The sequence below is a fragment of the Thunnus thynnus genome, chromosome 21 (genome assembly GCF_963924715.1).
Source record: "Thunnus thynnus chromosome 21, fThuThy2.1, whole genome shotgun sequence".
Lineage (NCBI taxonomy): Eukaryota > Metazoa > Chordata > Actinopteri > Scombriformes > Scombridae > Thunnus > Thunnus thynnus.
In genome coordinates, this window is record NC_089537.1 from 24,452,466 (window position 1) to 24,465,322 (window position 12,857).

Here is a 12,857-nt window from a genome sequence, read left to right on the forward strand (position 1 = left end):
CTTGCTGTGTCTTGCGTTGTAGAACTTGTACCAGAATCGGTTCCTGGGCCTGGCGGCCATGGCCTCCCCGACCCGCAGCAGCCAGACCCGCCAGCGCTGTAAGGATCGTCACAGCTACGGTCCAGACACCTATGCTGTCAACGGTCTGAACCAGGAGGCCTTCATGCTGGGGCTGTCACGCTCCACCAGTGACACTGATCTGGTTTCCCCAGACGCTCGCTCCACCCTCACCATCAGCTCCTCTCACTACACCATAGGCCAGTCTGAAGACCTGGTGATCACATGGGACATCAAGGAGGAAGTGGATGCTGGGGACTGGATTGGAATGTATCTTGTAGGTAAGTGAGACATGGCATGATGATGAATGTAAAAATGGGTTAATTGAAGTATATTTAATGACACTAGCCTGAAAAGTATTTGGCCACAGTTTGTTCCATTCTTCAATGAGGGGTGACTTATTGTAATGTCTAATAAGGTAATAAGTATGTATAACACAATAAAAAATGTGATAAAAACTGATAACATAATAACATGCCCATAATGTAATAGAGGGTTGAGCACATAAAATGATAACATTTTAATGTATAAGTAATTCATTGTGTGATGGTTATTACTAGGGATGAACGATATTGGATTTTTTGCCAATATCCGATATGCCAATATTTCCAACTCATTGTGGCTGATTGCTGATGCCGATACCCATATATGCACATATTTTTTTCCAGATGGCTGAGGAGACTATTATGCATGCAAGCATAGATTGTACTAAGTATGATCAAGAAAGACAATATAAGAAGGAAGAATTTAGGAAGATTGGAGTTCAGGAGCTCAGCATTAACACTTTAATGAACTTGCCAAGTGGATCAAGCAGTAGAGTTTTCTTTGAGTTCATTAGACAAACAGGATTAATGTGCAGGATTTAATCTCTGGTCTACAGTCCGGAGCAGAAGGTGGCGGTAATGCACCTAATGCGATGGTTTCCAACTGCTGTTATAAACCAAAAAGATTTTTTTTTCCAAACAGAATGGTACATCCTGTCAGCCGGGGTGTTTCCTATCTGTGCAGCTGAATTTAGCAGCTCCTCCCTTGTTTCCCACTGACGGTCCCGGTGTTTCCTCCGCAGGACCCAAGCTTGTCGGTCAGACCCGCTGCTTCTTCCCACTTTAAGCTGAATAACAAACCGGGGCTCCGTGCTCTGGTTGGATCCACATGGAGAGCTGGGGCTAACGTTAGCTGAGAGGCTAGCAGAGCGTTAGCCACAGCATGACCGGAAGGAAGCACAGCCAGCTAGCCTCTGCTAGCCTCCCCTGAATAACAAACTGGGGCTCGGTGCTCCGGGTGGATCCACATGGCGTAACGGGGCTAACGTTAGCTGAGAGGCTAGGGGAGCGTTAGCCGCAGCATGGCCAGAGGGAAGCACAGCCAGTTAGCCTCTGCTAGCCTCCCAGCTAACGTTAGCCCCGGCTCTCTATGTGGATCCAACCAGAGCACCAAGGCCCGGTTGGTTATTCAGGTTAAAGTGGAAAGAAGCAGCGGGTCTGACGGGCAGCTTGAGTGAAGTGGAGCCTGCGGAGGAAGCATCGGGACCGTCAGGGTGAAACAGTCTGTGGAGGGAAGCACAGTCAGGTGGCGGAGGAGAAGGCAACAAATCGGCTTCTCATAATTGGCAGAAATGGCCGATGCCGATATGTCATTTTAGAGCTTTTATCGGCTGATACCGATGACGTGCCGATAACATCGTACATCCCTAGTTACAATCGCTGGTTAAGATTGAATGAGATTTGTTGATGTGGTGTTGAAGTCATTTGAAGTTCAGGCACCTGAAAGCGTTGGTACAGTAGCAAATGAAGGACACTCCACTGACATCTCTGCATGTAGAATCAAATGCAGATTTTGTTACTGAGTGTAATGGGACATGAAATATAAAAAATCTGCTTCTTCAAAGAAGTGTTGAGGGTTGAAGTAGCAGTGTTGTTTCATCAGTTTCATCTCTCTTCCCAGATGAGGCTTTGTCTGAGAACTTTCTGGACTATAAGAACCGAGGAATCAACGGATCTCACAAGGGACAGATAGTTTGGAAAATCGACTGCAGCTCCCACTTCAGTGACTGTAAGTAACAAAAATTCTCCCAAGGAAACTTACCCCAGGGAAATTAGTTTTTCATTAAAATCAGATCAAGTTGAGGTCTTCCATAAACAGCCCATATTGTACTGTTCAATGAATTTGTACCATTTGATCCAAGTTGTATTAGCTGTTTTATAATATTTTTGCCAATTTCTCTTTGGAATTCTGCTTCTTCAGTTTTTCAGCCAGGTTCTACGAGCAGTCTGTCACGTCAGTGTTGGTTTAGTCATAAGCCATTAAAATCAAACCATCTGCGCATTATTCCTATAAATTACAAGTCACATTGTTATATGGAGACATTCAGTGACTGCTTAAAGGTGCCGTAGATGTTGCAGTGTTGCAGAGTTCAGTCCGCTTTGTCAGGAATAAAGAGAAAACTGTTTCGTGTTCACACTGACTTACGTCAAACTAAGCTGTAAACATGAAGTCATATGGACTGACGGGTAACTCATTCATTGGACGGTTTTGGTGATGTCATCCTGCATCATCAGTGCTAAAATGATCTACAAAGAAAATCTAATTCTGGTGAATCACACCTAGTCATGCTGCACTTTACTGAACCTGATGTCTTTATGTATCACTTCATTCACTACTTAGGACAAATGAAATTATACCAAAAATCATAATGACATGAAAGTGTTTTCATACTCTGTATGAGTTGAAGCCCAGTCTGTGCTGTAACAGTCTCTGGAAAAGCAACACGATTGCTTACAGAGACACATCATTAGAGGGAGGAAGAGAGAAAAGGTGCGGGGAGACAGTCACAAATGGTGCACAGTTGTTGTGTTTAGGGACATGGGGGATTGTGTGTGTGAGTGGGAGAGACTATGTGGATGCACACAACAGAATACATTTATCAGCATGAAGCTGCCCAGGTGTTTCCATTTAGGAACACCAACCTCTATTTCAACCTCTGTTAAATTGTTGCAAGTATTCATACTTCCCCTGAACATTTATTCTTGTCAGCATGGAAAAGCATCTGAAATGGCATTTAAACGATATGACATTAAACCAACACTAGCTGAAAAGACACCTTTATTTTATTCAGGGAAGTTTTACTGAGAGGCAGCCTCTCTTTTGCAGCAATACCCACAGTTACACACATTCACACCTGCAAGCTGACTTGTAACCACAGTCTGATCAGATGGTCACTGAGCAGCTCCACTGGAGCAGTTGGGGGTAAAGGGCTTTGCTCAAGGGTGTTATTCGTTGATAAAGATAGTGCTGATGTCCCCCTGTGCTGCAAGGAGCATTACCTTTAATGACTAAAAACAGTTAGCCAAGCTGCAGTGATGCATCACACCAAATGTTCAAACTGTGGATATGCTGTATATTTACTTTATTTTGTCACCAGCATTTAATAGTCTGATTAACCCTTCCCAGTGTGTCCTTATGAGGTTTTTCTTTTCTTTAATAAACCATTTAACGCTGTGACAATAGAAATGATAGCTATATTTTTGCTCCTCCTCTGTTACACACTTGCGATATTAAGACATACTTTTATACATTCAGTCACTTGCATGCAGTGTTGCTGTGTGTTTCCTCTCTTCTCATCAAAGCATCTGAGTATGTCTAGCCAAACAAGCAGAGAAACATGGAGCTTTACTATGACCTTAATCTCCTTGTGTCCTCAAGCCTTTGCTGTTTTTTTTGCTCTACTTCCCCTATTTTCTAAGAGTACGGAGTCCCAAAAATGATAAATGTCACCAATCGACTATCACTGATTACTTCATAAATGACTGAAGTAAAATGTATAGATCATAAAAAAGGATTAGATTTTTTTCTTTGCCTCTAACTTTTTGATAAAATAAATAAAAGTATTAGCTTAAAACTGAAAATCATCATTAAAGAATAATATACAATTACAAAATTTCATTAAGTTCCATAAATGATTCAAAAGCCACTGAGGACTAGACAGACATTTCAATAATTACCTCTCTGTTTTTCTCTCTTTTCTTCATTTCTTTTTCTCTCTCTTATGCTGCACAATTCAATGTGCACAAATGCTTGTACTGATCAGTGATCACATGGGACATCAACAGGAAGTCATTGCTGAAAAAATACAAATGAAAAATTGAATACCACAGATAAATAAATCGGGGGAAATAATGTAAAATCAAACTGTGGTTTGTTTGTTGTTTTACGGGCACATTTTAAAAAGCAGGTAAAGATGTGGTGAAAGATTCAATGTTGATAAAAGAAACTAACCAGAATTTTGTCTCCATCATTGCCATCTCCCCTCCCCTCCCCTCCCATCCATGTGTCGTCCTCAGCTGAGACCCAGGTCTGCTTCAGGTACTACCACGGTGTCACCGGAGCACTGAGGGCAACCACACCCAGCGTAACCATCAAGAAGGGCTCTGCACCTGTGAGTCTCACCACATCTCATAGCTTAATTTTGACATGTGCCGCTCTCTGAAATTCGAACAGCTTCATCAGTAATCTTGTATGTATTTACATGAACAGTAGCATCCTGGTTACCTGTCTTTGCTGTCAAACTTAATGTGTATAAGGGGAGTGGGCATGTGGATGGTGTAGGGGGAAAAGCACTCATCTACCACTGCAGAGACCTGGGTTCACTCCCTGGCAGCGGTGCTTCCAGCTTGGCCAGGCGGCCCATTGAACACAATTGGCAGTGTTTGCCAGTGAGAGATAGTGTCCTTGTCGCTACAGTAGCTACTCCTACTGGTTGGTCTGCGTGAGGAGGTAGGGTTAACCTCTGTGCCTGTAACTCTCTTGTGGTGAAGCTCCGATACACAACTGCATGTGTGTCAGTAGTTCATTGAATATATTCTCTCTACACTGCTCAGAAGAATGCATTTATCTACTGGTATACAGATCAGTACCATCAATGAGTTCAAGGTCACTACATAAAGTCTGTTGTTTTGTCTGGAGGTAGAAGTACTTTGTCTTATGGGTAATACAGGGCAAAGTACACAAGTCATTGGTCACCTAGTGTTGACAGTTCAGTTCAATTGAGCATTTCTTATTTCAGAATTCAGTGCTTTCCCATGAACAGGAACATGACCTCGTGAACAGTTGAAGAGTCAGCAGTCATCTGCATAGAAGCTCACTGTCGTGTGGACTTTATAATCCAAATAGAATTGAATATCTACTGTATGGCTGTTTTCTGGTTTGGTATGTTCTTATTAAATGAAACCCAAAAGGATATTACCTTTGATGGCCACACAAGAGTTGCCTAATTTGAACTTTAGGTGCATTTGGTTGTTTTTTCTCTTTCTCTACAGGCAGAGTCACCACATGCAGTAGCCAGGTCATATATTGTTTTTCAGAATAGGTTGTGTTATTCAGAAATGTCATCCATCTGTATGCAAGTTGTACTATACACGTTTTAGAACCATAAAGTATCACAAAATGTATCAGTTGTTCCCATTTGCATTCTGCAACTGGTCTTAAAATTAAGTTTTGTCTGAGATCTTTACAAAAAACTGGACATCAACATATCTTTGCTTCATGTTTTTTCCTACAGGATCTCAGTACAGCTGTTCCAAAGTTGGATCTAGCAAGTTGTTTTTCTACAGAGATAAACAAGTTAAGCCTGTTTGTGTCATGTGTAATCATTGCAGTTAGGTTTGAGACTTTTGCATCAGTAATTAGATTATTACATTACATGTAATAATCCCTGCCAAATACACCAGTATAAAACTGAGTGTGTGTTAGTGCAAGTGAGCTGTTGTTCCTTTGTTATTTTAAGCAGATTTTAAACAGAGAGAGTTGTCAGTGAAAAAAGATATATAAGAGTGTGTATGATTGTGTGTAGTCTATACCCATCATTGTACTGCATTTGAAACTGTGAAGTTATGAAGGGTAAATGTATTCATTTATGCACAGATCTCTATATGTTTCTATCGATTGTCAGTTTGCATTGAGGTTAAGAAATAGTCCCATGGCTTTATACCACTAGAGATAGATGAGATACTTCTTCATAGCTTTTTTGTTTTGTTTTGTTTGAGAAAAAACAGAAAAACTAAGTAAAATTGCTGATTTTTAAAAAGTACAAGTACATCCAAAGCCTTTGCAACAGTTAATGTAATTTGTTATGTCCACCCCTGCTGACTGGCTGATTTAGTGTCAGCTGTAGTCCATTTGTGGAGAGTCAGCACCACAAACAAGTGACAACACACAATTAAATTGTGGTGCACCATAGGAAGGCTGTTGGTTTGATTTATCATTGAGACTGTGGTCACAACCATACTGTCTGTTGTGGGATATCTCCATTCATTTTAGATGAGTCTTAACTCCCACAGTTCAGTCAGCTTCCACATTTTCTATTAATCATCATGGCTTATGCAGTTCTTGTCCAACCTTTTATCTGGCTATGCATATATTTTGATAATTTCAACCACCACTCCCCACCAATAAGACAAATATAGACTATTGCCAGCTTTATCCTTAAAAGGTTTGTGCATATCAAAGATATGTTACCTAAAGTAACTACATGTGATTAATTACAAGACAAGTATCAATTGACAATGTGTTCTGACTTGACACTTAGTACTTAATATCTATTGTAACAAAGGGGAGAGACCTGGTGATTTGTCCTTTTGAGACTTTTGATTCAGTATGCCTCTCATTGCTTGAGGCATCTGACTCTTTCACAACCTTTGATATCTAAACCTGGTCCTGCCAGATAGTGCCTGGGCATTGGATAAGCAGGTGGGAAGTGCATAGCAATGCTCAAAAACCCTGGGAAGTTGTCACAAAAAGAATTGAGCAATACCACAGTATATCTATATTGTCATTGCCCTTCTAAAGCCTAGATCAGTCAGACCGTGGTGTCAAGCAGGTGTCCAGCTGGGCGATTGGATTTCCATGTTTGCCTTCCCATTCTGCTGTTGTGGGCCGCTGGAAATGCTGATGGGCCCAGAACTTGATCTGTTCTTACTTCCTGAGGACAAAGGAGTAAAAATAACCGCTATTGGAAGAGAGACAGGGAAGGAAGAGAGGAGCAGTGATAGCAGAGGAGAGGCCAGTCCGGGTAAATCATTCAGGTTTTTGGAGGCGAGAGGTAAAAAGCACCAGATCAAACTGCTGGAGTTTGACACAACAAAAGGAGAAGGTGGAAAAAATAACCAGAGAGGAGATGGACAGACAGGAAAGAAGTGGAGCAGATTTGTCTGGATTGACTGTTGTCTACTCAAGCAAGTCAGAACTGTCAGACGCTGCAGACAGAGAAGACACAGCGTTTGTTTGTGTATGTATGTGATGGACGGCATGTGTCTCCAGCTGGGACTGTTGTCTCCCAGCCATCCTGAGAGGAGGAGCGGGAGGAGGACAAGGCTCAGCTGGATAGCCTGGGTAAACATAAATATTCACTCATGTCTTTCTCTTTATTCACACATGCATAAACATGTGAAAACTCCTGCATGTGTATGATTCAGTTATTTCCCTTTTTTCTTTAGTAATATTGCAGTAGCATGAGAGACATGAGTCTGTAAGCTGTCAGTTAACAGAAAAGAAATTCTCTATGTAGGTTTCTCACCATTATTAAGTCAATGAAACAATGTGGAAAGGATAAATAGGTCTTTGGCTGAATTGTGCAAGCAGCCACTGCTTAGTTTTGTGGTGTCACAATCCAAAAACGTAGAGTCAGTCAGTCTAACATTCAGAATCTAAACTAAGCTAATCTTCTGAAGTATAATACTGTACAATATATGATAAAATACAGTAGGTTGATAGTTCCTCATAAAAAGTAGTGTAAGTTTATGATATGCTACTGTAGTGTGTGGAAGTTATTCAAAAGTATCTAATCTATCATAGTCCCAACATTGTTAACACTGAACTATAGCCCTTGTTAAGTAGTCTGATACATCAGTTCGCTAATACATCAGATTATGAATAAAAAGCTAAGGTGAGACATGAAATTAATATATTCTGGGAGTTGTTTCAATATAAACTAAGACTACAGCCATGCTAGCAGCTCTGTGAAGTTGTACCTAGTCACAGTGGTGCTTTGAACTAAATGCTAACGTCAGCATGCTAACGTGCTCGCAGTAACAATATTAACTTGCTGATGTTTAGCAGATAATGTTTACCATGCTAATATTAGCTAATAAGCACTAACCACGATGATGGGAATGTAATTTGTTTTTCAGATATTTAGTCAAACACCAAAGAGTTGGACGGATTGAATTTTTGACCTGATGATGGAGGTAAAGGAAATGTCAAAGTCATTAGGATTCATCTTTTGGGAACCAAATGTTTGACTAACCAACTGACACTGCTATCCCCAGAGCAATGCTGCTAGCATGGCTAAAATTTACTTTGCAATAGACTTTGCAAATCGAGACTTAGGGAAATCATTTGATTATGATGTGTTCATAGGTTATTGAACAAGATATTAGGGCAGAACAGATATGCGTGTGCATTATATAACAACATACTCGAAATGCAAGGTTGTAAAATTATTTGCTGGTATGTAAAATATATTGTGACAAATGGCCTGAAATATTCAGGATGTTTGCAATGGGCAGACATATCGCCTTTATTTTCATGTGCACACGCTACATGTCATGGTAAACTTACTTACACGTTACTAAACGTATGTCTTTTCCTATGTCTTCTAAGATATAGGAAAAAGAAAATAGTGCCCAGCCTATGGGGGTTTGTTTTTTGAGACCATTAACAACACTGAGTGTAGAAAACACACTGCTGACATATATTGGCCAATTTTCCCTTTTTACAGACAAACATTTTTGACAATAACTTTGGTTATCAGAGTTGTGATGAAGGCATTTGTTTAGGCAGGATATTTAACATTTGAACGAACGAATTATAGCAGTAAATTTATAATAGTGAACTTCAATCAAAATTCAGTCAAATATAACATAAATGCTATTGCAAAGTTTCTGAACGTTCGGAAGTGAAAATGCAATAAATTCATGTGCATAAATTTCGCACAGTAACAATTCACTGTTTTCCTTTTGTCTTATTTTTCTCTCTGGTCAGCATTGGAACAGTGATAACGAATTTTGTTTTTTATGCTTCGTAAGAAGGATGATGAGTTTCACCAACTGGCAGTGTATTTGAGAAAGGATGATAATGCATTCATTTGTTTACAAAACCACTAAATCTTTGAGGAAAAATATAACTTTCCTGTTGTGTCATTCACCTTAATCTGAACAAATATGTGCTTCAATTTGTGGGCCTGTGATGATCATTCTCTTAAGATGTTGACTAGGTAGATTAAAAAATAGTAACAATCTCATGCTTCTCCCTCGCCCTAAATCTCAAAAACAGACACTAATTAGTCAAAAGCACATTTATGACAAATTTCGAAAGAACCAACACAACTCTTAAAAAATTTTTCAATGCATGAGATTGCATCTTTGGTGGTCAAAAAGCAATTAGACAAATACAAGGAAAGGATTTAACTACCTGCTTGGTATTATGGTGGTGCAAATATCTTTGACATGAATTTAGACTTGGGAACGACCTTAAAGATAAAAAATACACCATGAACTGGTTAGACTCCAACTACTGCAGTGTAGTTCAGCTCCTAGATGGTAAATACCACTTGGAAACTTGGTGTCCTGATAAATTTCTCCAAATAGTTTTTGCTCCTAAATGTCAGAACAACTTCATGATTCTATCTCTGAAGAGCATGTACATAGCACCATAAACCCGTGACCACTGCTGAGGGATTCATGTTAAATAATAGCACTTCACACACCACCCCCACCAGACCTTTTCTCAACACTGAGCTGACACGACCTCCCCTACCCTGCCCTGTGTCTCTGTTCAACCACACTAACTGAGTTAGTTCACTTAGCCTCTCTGTCTTAAAAGGCTTTAGGGTGTATTAAAATATCTTAAACACACACACACTGAGGTCGGAGCCTTGGTGTATCTGACCTGTAATCAGATGTGGATCCACTTTGTAAGTGTGGGCTGTCTCTTTCAGGCTTGTCATGGTTGTGTGGAGGTTGCTTTTATTGTGTAAAAATCTCTCTCCTGTTACATCATTGAAGATTCTTGCATTATTTAAAGGATGGCTATAAATTATACTGTTCCCTTTATATTTTTAAAGAGCCTTTTGTCTGTCTTCACTTTCTCCAATAGAAATGTCGATTATATAAAGTGTGCTGCAGATGGATGAAGTTGTCATCTGGTTTATCTGTGAGATTAGAATCATTGAGGAGACCCACGCTGGCACTTTTCTCCATGACTGTACTCAGCAAGGCAGATTAGCATCTCATTAGAATGAATTGGTCCAAACATCTGTCATTCCCTTTATCCCTTTATCTTGTTGTTTTCACTGGCTGTTTGTGTTTCCAGTCAGTTGCATAAGCATTCAGAGCTCATTCAGAGCATTTGTGAGGAAAAACTGCAGTATTTTGGAAGACTGACACACTGGCTGTTTGTGGTTTTATACTTTCTTTATTTCTCATTTTAACTTCCTGTGGTCTTATTGCTTTTGCATTGATGGTCAACCAAACTGGCAATTTGTCTAAGATGACACTATAATCTGAGTCACTGTGAAATGGGAAGTATCAAAATAAACAAATACATCTCTTATTTTATGCACAATAAACTACATATTTACATGCATATGTAACATTAATTGTTACCCAGCTATCACCAGATTGAGGATGTCTATGTCAGTCAGTTTGTCTGCCTGTCTGTCTGTTCAACAGCATAAAGTATCTTATCTACTATTGGCCAGATTATGATCAAATTTGGTATGTACATTAGTTGGTCCCAGACCATAATTTCTAATAATTTTGGTGACCCCTTAACTTCTTCTGACACCCTTATCTGGCCAAAATGCCGCTCTTGCAGCTCTGTGAGGCTGTACATTTGCACAGCAGTGCTTTGCTAAATGCTAACTAAGGCTGCAACTAACAATTTTCATTATTGATTAATCCGTTGATTATTTTCTCATTTAATCAGTTAGTAGTTTGGTCTATAAAATATTAGAAAATGGTAAAAAAAAATATCAATCACTGTTTCCCAAAGCCCAAGATCCTACCTTAAATCTCTTGTTTTGTCCACAACCCAAAGTTTCAGTTTACTGTCACAGATGACTAAAGACGCCAGAAAATATTCACATTTAAGGCTCTGCATCCAAAAGACTCAAAACAATTTTCTGTCTGATTAACTAATTGACTAATCGATTAATTGACTGATCGTTGCAGCTCTAATGCTAACATTAGAATGCTAACGTGCTTGCAATGTTGATGCCATGCTGATGTTTAAGAGGTTTAATGTTTAACATATTTAGCATGCTAGCGTGCTAACATTTGATAATTAGCACTGATAACCTGCTGATGGTGCTGGATGAAAAGTTAAGGGATCAGCAAAACTATCACAATTCATCGTGCGGGGAACAGGAGTGTCTGCACCAAATTTAACACCAATCCATCCAACAGTTGTCAAGGAATTTGGTTCTCAACCCAAAATGTCAACTTGTTAGGAGCTGTAAGGGATCCTTAAAGTCATTAGGTTTGATCCACTGGGAACCTTGAAAGCCTGTACCAAATTTCATGGCAATCCATCCCATTTTTGTCAATATTTCGCTCAAAACCAAAAATGTCAACCTGCTGGTGGTGCTCAACAAAAAAGTCAGGGGATCATTCAATAGACAACCTCTAAGATATCCTCTGCTGCTAGAGGACATTCATTTGTAGCTGTTGCTGTGCTGTTATATGAATCTGTTTTGTGTGTAACACACATACAGCAAAACATTTGGTTGGCCTGACACAACACAGCTGTATTCACAATCTCCTCCACTTCTTTCCCTCTCCATCAGCTCCTCTGTCTCCCCTCCCATCCCCCATGCTCCTCCTCTTCCTGGCTGTAGAATCAATGTCGGGATAATGAAGACAGGGTATTGATCGCACGACGCTGTCAGGCTTGGAGCTTTAAAATAAAAGCTGTGTGTTGAAATCAGACTGGACGTTTTGTCCCTACTTAAACATGTAGTTGAAATCCTGTCATGTCTGACATCTTTGTGTTAGTGCACATTGTTACTTTTTCTGCACTACTGGCTCTTTACATAGAGTTTCTTATAATGGAAACTGCCAGTAATGCATTCATTTAAATATGATTGTTCTCTACATCTACATTTAAACTATATAATCCTTTTTTTTACAAGAGACCAACAAGCATATACTGTATGTCCTTCTGTATATCTGATACTCAACCTGCAAATATAAATTGTATTTAAATACATTATATATCTTTATTTCTTTACACTTATAAATATATTCACAGTATATTTAATTACTATTCATATTTGCTTTTCAGTTTTTACAATTGTATTCTTTCTCTGCGTGTATATGGTTATTCGTTACTTGTATACTGTTATTTGGCTGCAGTGACCCACTTTCCTTATGGGCATCATTAAAGTTTCATCTTACAGGAAAGCGAGGAAGACGCTGGTGTAGAAGAGAAGGAAGCTTTGAGTGTGTTTTCATGTTTCTCAGTTCTGAACTCATTGTCTCTATCTGTGTCTTCAGATATTAAAGCCAGTGGTTAGTCCTGAAGTCAACCATGGACTGGGCAACAGGAGACTCATTAACTTTTCCCTGTCAGGTAAGCTATCAACATCTGTCTTTTTACTTCTACACTCAGGGCCCTTCCATCAATGTTTTCACACACTCTGTCCTCATCTGAACCTTCTCTTGACCTGCAGCTCTCTTTAGCAGCGTCTGTCACTTTACTGTTGTCTGTCTAAAAGCATCGATAGGCTCAAATCACTGCCAGCCCAA

General features: G+C 39.6%; 1 protein-coding gene across 2 annotated transcripts in view; it reads left to right on the forward strand.

Annotated features, from left to right (window-relative positions):
- LOC137173234 (E3 ubiquitin-protein ligase HECW1) overlaps positions 1-12,857 on the forward strand; it is an 80,221-nt gene that overhangs the window by 12,443 nt on the left and 54,921 nt on the right. For both annotated transcript variants that reach the window (XM_067577962.1, XM_067577961.1), the window contains exons 3-6: positions 23-338; positions 2,002-2,109; positions 4,398-4,492; positions 12,606-12,681. In XM_067577962.1, the coding sequence (XP_067434063.1) occupies positions 23-338; positions 2,002-2,109; positions 4,398-4,492; positions 12,606-12,681 (595 nt within the window). The remainder of the gene's footprint in view (positions 1-22; positions 339-2,001; positions 2,110-4,397; positions 4,493-12,605; positions 12,682-12,857) is intronic.